We start from the raw sequence: 14,658 nt of genomic DNA on the forward strand, positions 1-14,658 counted from the left end.
TGCTGTACGATGATCCCCTTAGTTTCGCGAGCCTACAAAAACTCATGAGCTTCAACCATAGGCCTGCACTTAAAATCGATCTTTTTATGTCAACATGTGCCTTGAAAAGTCTTAGATATCATTCTAAATGTATTAAGGTTTCTGGACCTGTTTTGTAGAGTTTCCACTGACTTGAAACCTAATGTCTCGTATATTTCCCCATTCTTAAAATGCTGAAGTATATACCCTTTCAGAGCCTAACCTGGAGTACCGCTCGCGGCCGTGGCGAGAAAAGTTTTAAAGACGACCGTCAAATTGCCAAATTTCGCTCTTTTCGGGAATGGGAAATCGTAAAAGGCTCGCAAAGGGGTTCGATTTTTGAGGCTTACTCAACCTTGATCACGATATTTAAGACATTTACAAACAAAACAATGGGATACGAGATATTTCCTTCGCATTTTACCAGCAGAAGTGGCCGAGTATATATTTCCTGCAAATTGTCACTTTCTGAAGAGTTACCGCATCCAAATTGTGGCTTTATTTCATGAAACAATAGTACATTGGACAAACGCAACGGTGTTTTTGTTATTTTGTCTATGAAAACATTTCTTTTCAATGTTCTGTTGGTATACTATAAGTATAACGATGCAACATAACCCTAGGTGCTGGGGGAAGCCACTTGATGGAATGAATTTTAGACGTCATAATTCCGGATGAATTATCAAACAGACTGTAAGGAGTTGAATGAACAGCATAACTTCATCAGTCATAATCAGAAGTAACGGTAAAGTTGACATTATTTATTGTTGTGCCTCATATCATCATCATCATTATTATATTATTTTTCACTCACTGCTATCATTTCTGGTTTGCATAAGATCCCCTTAACAATGTGGATAAACAAACAATTCAAATCATTCCGCCAACGTTTTTCACGATTTTCAAGCAATTTATTGAAACTTGCTGAAAGTTGATGACTTAACGATTTCTAACTTCCAACAATTATTTCTTCCAATTAGAAAAATAATCCAACCAAGCTAATGACGAATTTGTGCATTGTTGTTATCATGGCAAATAGTACCAAAGATACGTAATCAAATATTCAGAAGGGTTGCAACTGTCGGCTTCACTGCCAAAATATGAATGTATCTATAGCTAGAAAAAATGAACAAAGGAAACATTGAACCCAGATCCGATACATTTATTGTATTTGACATGTACCAAACGTGTGATTGAAAGAGTGACAAGAATAACGTGTAAATATACGTATGAAAAACCAGTCATCACGTGTGTTGTAAAGTTGTGAATAGACACAAGTAACAAAGAAATGTATATGTGTTGCTTTTGTGTAGTAAACATTGCACATCTTCCTACAAACACTAGGAAAAGTGTACACATACAACCAAAGATCAATTTAAAAGTTATCATTTTTCTTGCATCACTCATCTATAAAAGTAGAATCTACTATAGAAGTAAGGTCATTTCATCAGCATGTGAAAATAACCTGCTATCACATATACATCATTGTATTTGGCTCCTCATACAATAGGGCTACCAGCATGCTCAATGTCAACTGTACTACGTGTACAACACAGACAGATGGGAATGGCTGAGGTTCTTTGCTTTGATGTTACGAATCCGATGTTCTTCTCTGCCAGTCGTGAGTACATATTCAACTTTAATCGTAACCTGTCAATCACTTCTCGTTGAGCACTGCTCATCTTTCTCCAGCATTGCCAACGAGACGGGCACACTTTATTTGCATATTCCTATCGTCATCCACGACATATTGTCCAGCCTAGAAGGAATCAACTATGATAGGTTATCTCGAGAATTTCTCCATTGTAGACCAGTTTGCAGCGTCCCCTACCATTTACCAACGTGCTGCAGTTCCTATTACGAATAGATGTGATCTAGATACTAGTACTTTTAGAACATCACCAGCTATCATAAATGTACACCATGCTGGGTTATCTAGCTAGCCCATTCTGATATTCCATTACAAACATTAATGAGTTTTTTTAAACATTGTAATATAAATGTTATTCAAATATATGAGTAAATAAAAAAAGGTCGAGCCAAGCCCTCTCTTCAGCAGCAGTTAAGTGCAGGTCACCGAGGATGGAACATTCTGTCCATCGTAACGAAGGGTAAACTTTTATAACAACGTTGCATTTCAAGGTGATGGGCCGGGGGACATGGTATCTGTTTTAACTTTGGGAGAGGGAGCAAATTCCGTCACTACTTTTCCGCTCAATCTTTTCCCCACAATATATTTGGATTCCCGCCCTTCACTCAAATTCACAGACGTTCAAAAGTTGACTGTGCTTAAGTGTCATCACTGTTCTAACAAAACAATTTCTTTTCAAAAAAACTTTATCATAAATTTTATCACGAATGACTTTTCATTTCGCTGCTCATTTGGGGTGTGTGTGTTCTATTTAGTGATTAAGGACGACATTGCTGTCCACTTTGCTTGTCGGTTAACGTTTGCTATTACACAGAACTAGACACCATGTGATCTAGCCTCTTCTTGACGGTGAGCCTCTCGGAGGTCCAGTCCGGCGCGATGATGAAGTGACTGCGGTGTGGCGGGCGGACATGCTGGAAGAAGCTGACGTTACAGGTGTAGTCCAGCGACTTCTTCGGCTGGTTCCGGTACCACCGCGGGGGGTTGGCGGGCAGGCGGGCTATGGTCACGTTGCTCCTACCTTTCTCCACTTGGCTGTAAGAAATAGGATATTTCATCATGAGTCTCATGAGTTGTCCCTACAATCCAGTCATGGATTTTTTTCATTGGTTGTCCTGTCTACAAAACAATAGCAATCCAGCAACCAATTGGAAACAAAAAGAAATCTGGAAAGCAACGCCACCAAAAACGTATCTTTGTCGAAGATAATAAAGGGCCTGAAAAAGCACATAAAATGCACCACAGAGGTCCCTTCTGGAAAACGCCCCCTTGCGGTTAGCATGATCAGGACCACGCCTAACGTCGTTAGTTACATGACGTCACCGCGACTTACCGCTCGCCCTTACTGCCGGAACTCTTGAAGATTTCTGACAGGTATTCCTTTCTGTATGCAGAGCAGAGCAGAGAAGCATAAGTGACCAGCTAGCTATAGCAAGGGTAAAGCTTTTGTGGCAAGCCCACCGACTGAAACTCTCCATGTAATATCCTCCTTTCTTAGTCCTTACTATGGACTATTGACGCCTCCATCACCTTCAATGATGTGGTCGACGACTGTTTGAAGATAGTTTTTGGCCGAAGTACATTCGAATTACATTCGGTGAAAACAATTCGAGAGCAAATAAGACATTTTGCAGTGAAAATTCCAGAAATCATTGCTTGCTCTGGCACGTCAGTTTTTCTACTCTCCAAGCAGAAGTTGGTAGGGAAGATTGTCACCTTTTTATCCCGTGTCCAGTTTTCTGTCCGCTCTCCCCACCTCTCTGGTAGGGAGAGCCGACAGAAAACTGGGCACAGGATAAAAAGGTGACAATCTTCCCCACCAACTTCTGCTTGGAGAGTAAGTTTGTCAGCTTTACAGGAAACTTACTCTTCCAGGTCTTCCATGTAGTCCTTCAGGATCTGCTCTTCGCGGGGGTTCCCGTCCACTCTGCCGTCGATCCCGTCCAGCCTGTAGGCCGGGGGCGGTCCGTTGTTGGCGCCGGTGGGGGCCAGCTTGCGCCGCTGTCGCGCAGGCGCAGAACGGGTGGCTCTGTTCTGGGACGCTGCAATTCACAGAAAAAGGCAGACGTTTTTTACCAGTGTGATTCTTAACATGTATTCATCTTAAGTAACATGTATACTTCCATCGCTATTGATTGCATTTCAAAAACTGCCATCCTGTTCGTGATGACATTATCATACTGTTGAACAGTAAAGAGTTCGCCCCTGAGGTGTAACCAAAAATTACATACATGTGATACACTTTCTTTCCTACCTGACTTTTCCAGACGTACGGGGGAAGTTCCACGTGTGGCCACATGTACCCGCATGGAGCTCGGCTGGGACCGCTCAGGCCCGGCTGACTTCCCGCCGTTTAGACTCTTCAACATGTCGTAAACGATCTGTTTCTCTGTGAAACGCCGGGAGGAAAAACTAAGTCATGATAGAATACTGGCGGCCATTAGCAACGAAGGCATGCCCAAGAATGCGAAGCAGTATTACTCAGTTTCTATAGGTATTGTCCAGTTCTTTATGACACCGCTTTTTCTAAAAATATTTTTACGAAGAGAGATTGGACAGTGACAATGCGGTAGTACATGATCGGTTCTCCATTTTGTACATGCATGGTGCCTGGAGAGAGATTCTTGGTTGAATCATTATCGCTTTATCACTTGTCTCCTTTCAAGTAAGATGCAAATGTTTTTCCATCAACGAGTAGGTTAGCCGCACACAGAACCCATACACAGAGCTTGCTAATGAAATGGAGCTGCCTCGGAAATTACATTAAAACAAACCAATTTACTTCGCCTCCTGCCGAACCATTCACTATTGAGAGGACTTTGACTTAATAAAGGTTTTGACAAAGAGCCAATGTTCTTCAGAACTCTCTAGGCGACATCGGGCATGTTAAGTTAATTACGTAGTACTGTGTGTTGTAAGATTAGTGTCCCTCCTGTCAATTAAATTTGTGCTGACCAAAAAGGTTTATTCACACCATTATAACGTCTAAAATGCCATTCTCAAAATTACTTCCAAAATCTATTCAATGCGTTGAACCCATAACAAAAGCGACTAAATTTTTAGCTAATATGAAAGGCCACAACTACAATGAATAATAACCATAGGTAGCAATACCAGAGGATTCTAATATTGTCACGTGTTCACCAAGGGTGTGGGGGAGATACGAAGAGATTTTAGGACCAGATCGATTTAAGTCGCTTCTTTGTAATCGTCTTACCGTAGTCGTCAGCGTTCTGGGCCCAGGACTTGAACTTGCCCACCTGACCACCTGTCGTCATAGCACTCACCTGGCAGGTCAGAATAAAACAACAGGCTTACAATCAAAGTCATGATCAATAACAACACAAACATGCTTTAGTTTCCTCAATGGCAATGCCCTATACATAGATGCACGCCATTGTCTCCACTGATTTTAAAACTTTGCACTTTCTTCTAAGCATTTTTCACATTAGCTGGGACGTTCTATTGATATTGGAACGTATCTGACGCTGCCAAATTCTTCTTTTGGTGTTACTTGCGTGACTTAATCTTATACATTCATCTGAAGTACAGCCAGTAGGTACCCATATGAGCAGTGAGACTTTTGTAGTAACTTTTTATGTGCTCGAGGCACCTCCTCGATCACGGGACCCCAATTTTACGTCTTTTCGCAAAGACGAATGCAGCTCCAACCAGGATGCCCTTCCCAGGATTGAACCGGGCTCTCCCACTAATTGGAACCAGGAGCTCAACTGTGAGGCTGCTGCCAGTTGAGCTACATGATCTGTAGCACACTTACCGGCCTGTTATCAGGCGGCGGGATGGGCTGGTGCGACTGCGGGTAGGCCGTGTAGCCCGTCATGGCGTGGGGCGGGGTTTTCACCGTGCGGTACGTCGTCCACTCCTGCTCTTCCTCTCTGAAGTCGCCAGGCGGAGCCGTCTTTGGTCTGCTCGGAACAGAGTTCACGTGGCGCTGGGCAAGGGAACCAATGTTAAGATGTCATTTTACTAAAAAATGAGGATGCAATATACACTGTGTGTATACATCCAGTGTGTATGGTATTTCATATGTGTCTACAGGAATGGATTTTAATTTCTATCTCAGCAGATCAGAGCTTGATGAGTTTTATACTGATGACGCCACGCCATGTGTCCAAAACAGCTCTCATATCACGTGCACTAAATATTGCCAAATGTATACGTTATTTCGTCTCATAAACGTATCTTAATTCAAAATATATCATTCATTATCATTTACACCGAGGTTGCATATATGCGTCACTTTCATTTAAAACTGAGTCTGTCTGAGAGATGTCATCCCCCAGCTATGAGTACATCATACCGTGAGTGGGGGACGTTACATTTGAGATTTTTTTCAGGGTGGTGGATATATGTGACCTGGCGGAATTGTGTTAGTAGACGTGACCTTATTTCTTAGAATTCATGAGTGTGTGATCATGACGTTGTGTTACCTGCGGCGCTGTAGGAGGGTGGAAGGGTGTCCGTGTGTTCCAGGTTGACCAGTGGGGCTGGTCCTCCGGTGCTGTTGGGGGACCCTTGTTGACCACTACCCACTTCTCTCTAGGTTTGTACTGAGGTAGGCGAGCCTGGGCAGCTACTCGCGGTACCTCAGGGTCTAAAGAAATAAGAAAACAACAACAGGGGCACCATGAGCAGAAGCGGACGGCGGTTCAACAAAATGGAAAGAAACTTCTGTATCCTAACCCGTCTGAATGCTGCGTTTGTTGACTTTATTGATTGGATTGCTGCTGCTCGCATACTTTAATATGGCAACGGAACACACACCCATAACAACACACCAATACGTTCTCTATGCGATGGGTCCCCACCCCGATATAGTAGCCTGTGTTGCACAATCCTTCGCTGTCAGTGGCTGATTGTGCCTCTTCCCTGAGACCAGTTGAAGAGCAGCTAGACCTTGATTTAGTCAGGCTACTCAATATAGCAGTCCCTACGTAAAAATAAAGGCAATGTCAACGACACCTTTCGTAGCATACCACTGTGGATAGTGAGGGGAAACAACTATGTATAATATTTGTCAGTCCCATTGATTATGCAAAACTAGATGACACGATATGATCACTACGCTGCAAAATGCTGAGGAGACTTAATTCCCTAGGGATTGTCTGTTGTCTAAACACGATGACACCTAAAGATAAGATTCACATGTAGGCACCTAATAGAGACACCATACACATGTACTTGTAAGACAAGATATCCGTTACCGAAGATCTATGGAACCATCTCCCTATTTTTTGCTTGACATAACCACAAACTATAAGTACATGCCTTTTACTACCTTACACAATGTTACTACAGTATCTACATGTACCATTTTTCTCTCTCCAATAGTAACAGTCAGCTCTCTCGTGTGGAAGCAATGCTCTAATTTTTTTCAACTAGGCCGACAAACAAACAAATATTACTGAGGATCAAACGTTAACCCAACTCTAGCTCAGTAGTGGAAGGCAAGCACCGGTTTACACCTTAAGCGGATACGAAAAGTACTGTGCAGTTTCCAGCACTTGCTATTCTCTAAAGGAAGCAGAAACAATGTCCAAATTATGTGCCCGGTATCGAGGTTAGTTCTCCCAAAAGAAGCCCTTTGTAAAGGTGCGTGTTTTCATTGTAATTCATTACGCACACGGAGAATGGGTAGGCGCTGAACAGGTTGTTTTAGTATATCCTACATCCCATCGGGCGGCTTAGTTCCTACTGTGTGCCGGCACAGTGTGTTAGATCCTATGTTTACGCGGAAGATCCGCTTACAGGTTGCTGTACAGACTATAGCACGTCGACTTTTTGTGTGTCGATGGCGTCTGTATAACCAAAGCACACTCAAAACCAGCCACGGCCTTAAAAATTCAGCCAGCTTCTCTTCGAACAAAATACTGTACAAGTTCACAGCGAAAATATACAACAATTTCATAGTCTATGCTCTGGTGGTAGACCATAGTTCTGTTGATTTTCCTGAGCGACGTTGAACTGTTGTGCTGTGAACGTTAGGTACTAAATACGCCGCTGTTTATGTATACACAACCAACCTGTTTTAGACCTGGTGGATTTACGTAGATCATGTGGACAAAACTAGCCCCTTTCCCGACCTTTCAGTTTTCAAACAATGTCATGGTGCGAGTGAACATGAGAGATACACACATAGTCTGTAGGCACATGGGTGACTTCTTGAATGTCATAGGATAGTCACATTTCACTATAACATTGAAAGACTGCAGATATTTGAGAGAATAAATGTAAAAATGGCTGCACAATTGAGCAAATACGCCCCAAATTCCTCTAGCTACGTTGACGAAGCTTACTTTGTGTGTTACGCTTCGACTTCGACCTGCTTTACGATTCAATTCGTGTATAATCTTACAAAGCACGTGTTAGAATCACTGACCAAGTGTCTTGAGCAAAAAGAAGGTCACGCTAAGAAATTCTGTCAACACCAGACAAGCTAAAACCTCACCTGTCAAAAGAAAGACGTCAAAATTCCAACACGGCTCTCGTTGGAGAGATTTACGCCAAGCGCGACCAGGCTGCCACAAGGCCCTTTAGTCTGAACTCAGACCGTGACTGTCTGACTATTGTTAGTTCTACAGGGCGGCAGCAGACACCTCCAGGTGATATAATAGCCCGGCAGGTACGGCAGAAAAGCGTCCTTGGCAACCGCGCCGGAGTGTCGTATGACTTATGACCCCTGGTTGGAGTGTGCGTAGAAGAGGCTTCTCGTGCAAAAAGATACTCGACCCTGGTGTAATTTTCAGTTCACGCGTGAAGTTGGCACAGACGTCACGATCGTGTCCTTGCCCTTACTACGTGCAGCATAATAGACGCGAATGTACCTGTACCCGAGAATGAAACCTCATTGATGCACGGACGCTACTTTAAAAGTTCGGGGTGCTTCGATACAATAATTGGCCTATAACATATCTAGAGCTAGATTATCGTCTTCAGCATAAGGAGGAGGAAATCTTCATGACTATCAACAAAGTAGAAATTTTGTTCGTAGAAGCAATGTTTGGAACGAGATCTCTGACTCTGAAGGGAGGGGCTTGCAAAAAGTCCCCTAGAAAAGACTGAGTGCACGATATGAGACCCTATAGCCACCATCTCGAATGTCTCTTCCAAATTCCATTATCTTCCCTCCCTGCGCGCATTACGACAGATACATGACGATCACGTTTACAATTTCTTTTAATGACGGCCCTGTCTAAAATCAACGGCAAGCCATCTCTCTATCTGATAACCGTAGATTTGTGCCATCGAGTAGCGCCCCCTATCGTCCATAACAGGCTCTGCGGACATCAAAGCACGTATTGAGGGAAGGTCAATGTTATCTACCTGTAGGATCATGGCATGACATCAAGGGTTAAAACTTCTATAGTACAGCCTTACCTTGAGGTTGTTGGTACTGTTGTTGTTGTTGTTGCTTCAGGTATTGCAACGACGGCCTGACAAATTTCTTGACCACATGGTCTCCCGTGTTCGGCACTGGGGAAACAAAACGGCGCATTTTGTTAATCTTTACCTTCGTCAAGAAGGTTATGTTTTCGGGGCGGTCTGTCTGTCTGTCTGTCTGTCTGTGTGTGTGATTGATTGTGGACGGCAAAACTCGAGAGGTTGTGGTTGGATCTTCATGATATTTTCTTTCTTCTTCCTTCTTTGCTAAGATAAGACTTTCTTACTTTGGACAACGTATTCCATTTGAGTAGAGGACGTGATTAACTGATATATTTCATGCAAATGAAGACCTCATTTGTATAATAAATGAGAAACCTTTAGATCACGTCAGTTGTAAAGATAGGTTGATCCTGGGCTCGTGAAGAAGTGACGTAGGTTTGGGCCCCCTGGCATCATTTGGCAAACGTATGTGGACCGCCAATTAAAAAATTGTTTTACGAATCAAAATTACATAGTTTAGCTGTCATGAAACGGTACTAGAAGTAGCATTGCGATCAAATAGGCACTTTCTGTGGATTTATCTGCTGCTTGCAAAGCAACTATTTATTGGGAGAGACGTACGGTTACCAATGGCTCTTCCAGCCTCTCTTAAAAATGTTTTACTATCTGATGGAGACCAAAGGTTTGGTTGGTTTTGCGACCAATAATGTAACCGATTAGTGACCTCGTTTGTAGCGAACAAATATTCAGATTCGTAGATAAGTTACGGTAGATTAAAAGTAACTGGCAATGGCCCCAATGTTACCTGTAGCCACAGAAAAAAGTTGTTGAAACTAGCGGAAAATAATCAATGGTTGTAGGGTCGTTCATGTGTAAAACGTTAATCCATTGTATTGTTTTCATGTCAGTAAAACACATAGGGTTGTATGGATATGAACGGAACCTATATCTATGTGTGCCACTCTCAAAATACTCTCTCTCCAAACTACTCTCTACCCATGTTTACCTTTAGTAGGAATGTTTTGTTTAATTTTGGCCTTGAAGACAGTTTCTAAGGCAACCTATATTTCCTAACAGTTTAGACTCCACTGACGTCACTAGCCACACCTTGAACTACAAAATCTCCGGCAAATATGTTACCAGCATGCTCGACCCACACACAGACCACGTGTCACGTCTCCATGGCGACCAGGGACGCCACCTGTTCACCTGTGTCGGCCACCGCCAGACCATTGATCGTTATTGTAGTCAACATTTCTTCTATTCGTCTCTTATCAAAACACAATCTTGCTGTGCCAGGTTACCATTGGCGAGACAAATATGTGCACAATTCTCACTACAGATGAATTAGTCAAAAACATTTCAGGGTTGCAGTTCGGTGGGTATGGAAGAAAAATGCCCTCTTTCAGCATATATATTGTAAGGAAATGTTTTCAACATTTGGTTTGATCTAAGGAATGGTCATTTAGCAAGTAGGAAAAGTCAACTCTAACACAGCGGCCAGTATACAGCTTCTCATAGTTGTGTTTGTCCACTGTGTAGAAGTGCAACACGTATGTTTAGGGTCTCGCTCCCAATGTTTTCCCACAAATCCGCCTGTGTTGACAAGGCTTTTCTTGTCGTAGAGTAAGAATGTGGGCGAGCCTTTGTACTGGTCTCAACTAACCAACATTACACCACATGAACCGCCACGACCTCAAACGTTCCTTATAAAAACCATTCGAAGTGATTTCTTTTGTTACCGCGGCATTGAGATCCAAAATTGTTTGATATGTGCCCTATGCCATTAGTTACATGATAACAATACAGATTCGGAACCTTAACTGATTTAAGGTAAGGTAGCAGGGAAAGTGATATTTTTGTCCTTTTGTAACAAGATATGAGGAAAAACATGACTGTGAAGCAAGGTCGGAAACCCTCTGTGTTCGGTAGCGTGGCTGTTTTCCTTGGCGCACGTTCAGGTACCGTTGCTACCGTCCCCACGTGACGTTGCTAGGGCGGACCACAAACGAGTAACAGTGATATCTTCTCATTAGCTTTCACATAACCTTCTTACTTTTACTTTCAAGGTCACTTCGTAAGCTTAATTTCCCCCCCAAAGTCGTGGTTTAATTGGATTGGAATATTGTCCTATCCTCGAAACTGGATTAGTAACTAAGAACGCTAACGGTTCCTCCGTGTTGACTCTGCTACAATGTGTAGCGCCATGTCCAACAAAGGCAGAACACAATACATCTCAGTAAAACGAGGGTTCAAGGAGGCTTTTTCGCCACAATGGTGGGGCCACCGGCATACTCTTAGGACAAACCAACCGTAAAATCATCTGAAAAAAGGCTACAAGTCGACTCGAATTTCCGACCCATACTTTGTCTAGTTCAAGCATGCTTCACTCTGCCCAATAACTTGTGAGCTCTCGGCAATAACTATACATCTGAGTTTCATACTTTTACTACTATTACTAGTGTGCTATATTTATACATGGTCGTGATATTTTGTTAGGCGGTTGCTAAGGAAAATTACTCACGTCTTTGCTGGATCTCCTTTGGTTGAACGGAGAAGAACTCGGTGTCGGTCATGTCTGACGGGTTGTCGTCTCGTGGTTCTGCGGACGCCCGGTGCATGTAGTCCCGCACAGCCTTCCGCACCCTCTCCTGGAGAAGCGCCGTCCCCGTCGCGAACCGGGCCGAGTTCGGCGTGTCCAGAAACCCCTTAAAACCAGGAGGAGCGTGAATACTTACAAACTCAACGCCGCCACGTTTAGGCATTCTTGTAACCTCTTGTCTAGCGTCCTAATAAATCTCTAAACTAGGAAGTAAGGCCCGACGTCTCTGCTATAGACCCACAGCAACCACATAGAACACCGTCACCTAAAAACATCGTCGTAGGTAGCGACAAAAGCTTTGTAAAGCATGAAAACTGCTTCTGTTGTGATGTTTCGTCCTGTATGTTCAGAATGTTGTTGCCTAAACTTTTCTGCAGTAAAAGGAAAGCTAGACAAGAACAACAGGAGCTGAATGGGTCTGGCGACACTCAACACCGGTGTTCCAAGGTCGTGAACAGAAAAAGTGGATAAAGATAGCCGTAAGGTCATGGGTGTGACGTATGGCACTGATGTAGTACTTCTCAATGGCCAGTGACCCAAGCCTAATCGTCTACAACAGTATCCTGATTTATAACAGCCAAGCTGTTGTGTGGCTCTGTGAGTCTTACAGAGGAAGAAATCCCAAAACGACGTGCTATCAATGTTAATAGCCATCGCGAGAAAAGCCAAATAACATATTGTTCTTTCATTAGTCGTTTATTAGTAGAGCGGTGGTTGTCAAAAAGTGGGTGAAGCTCTTTCCTTACGATGGACTGCAAGTAATTTTCAAAGTAAAAGTCAAAGCTATTTTTTTCCATTTAGTAAGTTACGTTAGGGGTGTGATCATTAAGAGTTATTGTTAGATCGACTAATGACAATTGCCTCAAACAAAATACTCAATACGGTGTTATAAAAGCATTGCAAAGTACTTACCTCTTATCAATGCAATACGCTACTCAAGAAAGCGTTAGCATCTAAGTTCTGAAATGGCTGTATCTCGGTGTCATGACACAACTATCTGACAGGTATCTAGCAGATTCGTGCGATGATACAATGAAACTACTTCATCTTTTGATAACGTCCATTATGCGATGTAACGTCCTATTGAACGGCCTGAAAATAACCTGATAACCACCAACAATTTAACAATACCGCAAGGGATGTTGTTGCTCTAACGCTATTACCGTCATCGTATCACGTAAGCTCCCTGACCAATTAACCTACAAAAGATGGGTATAAGGACCGCCAGGTAAGTTATTGGGTGACAGTGGCTTCTATTTTGGCAACAAAATAAAACTATAAACGAGCTGTATAGGAAGCAATTATCTCACTATAAAATATCGCGTACCGGATGTCGTATTGTTTGACCAAGGAGGTCCTTTGGTTATATGCTTTTACAAATCCAAGAGTAAGTTTTTGGTCATATAGTTTTAACTACCTGGTCGACAATGAAGGTATGTGCGCTCACGAAAGTAAACTAAGTACATCACTTGTAAAACTTGTCATTCAAACATATCTAAACCTGACGGTGCGACACACACGGCATGGCGGTAAACACGTGTAAAACCATTTCCCGTGGCCTTTTCGTTTAGCTCTTAGCAACCCCCTGTTGAACCGGAATATTCCAAACTACAGGTGCGGCCACACGTCAAAGGTTCCCAATGGGACCGTGAAATCTTACCGATCTAGGATGAGGGTTGTTCCGTCGGCCGGGAGAAAAGGGTCTCGCCTTGGGCTGTTTCATGGGTCGCGGCTTCTTGAAGTCGTCGCTGTAGCTGGTCTTGGGTGTCCTGAGGTGGGCCGGCACTTGCGTCTGTTGTGGCGGCATGGCGGTGTCGACTTACCGGGGCGGTTCCGGGGGACGTACCGTAACCCTACACGGACTCTCGTACTTCGATTGGACACGAGAAAGTGTGCCACCGCGGCGCTGGAGTACAAAACTTCAGGCCGGCGCAGCACGCTCGTCTCTCTGTACGGAGGTACACCGTGGCCCAATTCGATCACACAAACACACAAAATACCTGGGGCAACGCTTAGGACTCAATCAATCGGTCGTCATTTACGAACCATTGAGGACTCTGCAGGAATTCTCTCTCATTGGCCGCGACATTAGTTACACAAACAGGTTTAATACGCTTGAAATGACCTATGAGACCCGTCGCCAATCGTCGACGTTAGTAGAAGAAGAGTGACACAAGTAACTTTTCACTACGTTCACCCATGCGTCATACTTTCCGTCCGGTAATAGAAAGGTGTCATTTTAAGTGTAGTTTGGCCAACATACCTGCAGTCCTTCTGAGAAGCAATTTGACAGTCCCTCCGGCCTGGATTAATTCATTCGATCACAACCAGCAAATAAGGGCGGGTAGACCAAACAAATGGAGCAAATACATGATTAGGAAAAGGTCGCCAGGGGCCGTTGCCATAAACGCTATCGTGGTTACTATGGCGTTTGCGTCACTAGGCTCCGGGCGATGGAAAAACGTCACACCGAGTTAAAGATTGACTGCTTTTGTTCTGAAAAGAATTGTTTAGAATTTTAGTCGGCAAGTGAAAACTTGACTGCCCGCCTGGAATGCTCTTCAACAAATTAAACTTACATCGAAGTCGTTTTTATCTGACTGATACAGTTATACATACCTGTAGCGAGAAGCAAACTTACCACAGGTATCGCTAGTTAACACACGTTCCACTCCAGTTAACTTGAATGCCTCACTTGGACCGAAGCACCTTATATACTAATGATAACATATTTTTTGTAGACGAAAACATACAAAAATCTACTGCATCAAGTCTGTACTGCTGTTGTATGAACAACTATTTGCACAGTTGTTTTACAGTCGTACCGATACTTCAAGAAGTGCGTAAACGGAAACTTCGCGTTCACTTGGCACGTTCAACTTCAGAATTTACGACAACCGTATTGTAGTGAGCATTGGACTCGGCCTATAACTTCTATAGCACAATGACATCTTAAAGGCTGTAGATTGCAAGTAGATTGTGC

General features: G+C 43.2%; 1 protein-coding gene across 2 annotated transcripts; it reads right to left on the reverse strand.

Moving 5' to 3' along the window:
- Nucleotides 1-1,165: 1,165 nt before the first annotated feature.
- Nucleotides 1,166-14,072, reverse strand: LOC136426656 (serine/arginine repetitive matrix protein 2-like). Of its 2 annotated transcripts, XM_066415382.1 has the most exons (11): nt 13,939-14,072; nt 13,336-13,623; nt 11,598-11,781; nt 9,068-9,163; nt 6,121-6,284; nt 5,448-5,621; nt 4,887-4,956; nt 3,924-4,058; nt 3,537-3,711; nt 3,003-3,053; nt 1,166-2,704 (listed from the first exon to the last, which is right to left on the reverse strand). In XM_066415382.1, the coding sequence occupies exons 2-11, from the start codon at nt 13,480-13,482 to the stop codon at nt 2,476-2,478; spliced, it is 1,425 nt and encodes a 474-aa protein (XP_066271479.1). In that variant the 5' UTR covers nt 13,483-13,623; nt 13,939-14,072; the 3' UTR covers nt 1,166-2,475. The 2 variants fall into 2 exon arrangements, with proteins under 2 accessions (XP_066271479.1, XP_066271480.1); XM_066415383.1 differs by lacking the exons at nt 3,003-3,053; nt 13,939-14,072 and having other exon boundaries at nt 13,336-13,840.
- Between the last annotated feature and the right edge of the window lie 586 nt (nt 14,073-14,658).

Source organism: Branchiostoma lanceolatum, chromosome 2 (assembly GCF_035083965.1).
Source record: "Branchiostoma lanceolatum isolate klBraLanc5 chromosome 2, klBraLanc5.hap2, whole genome shotgun sequence".
NCBI lineage: Eukaryota > Metazoa > Chordata > Leptocardii > Amphioxiformes > Branchiostomatidae > Branchiostoma > Branchiostoma lanceolatum.

Coding starts and splice junctions, on each gene's coding strand:
- LOC136426656 (XM_066415382.1), bottom strand. CDS start 13,482: ATGCCGCCACAACAGACGCAAGTGCCGGCCCACCTCAGGACACCCAAG. Junction 11,782..13,335: donor ACAACCCTCATCCTAGATCG/GTAAGATTTCAC, acceptor CCTGGTTTTAAG/GGGTTTCTGGACACGCCGAA. Junction 6,285..9,067: donor ACAGTACCAACAACCTCAAG/GTAAGGCTGTAC, acceptor TTATTTCTTTAG/ACCCTGAGGTACCGCGAGTA.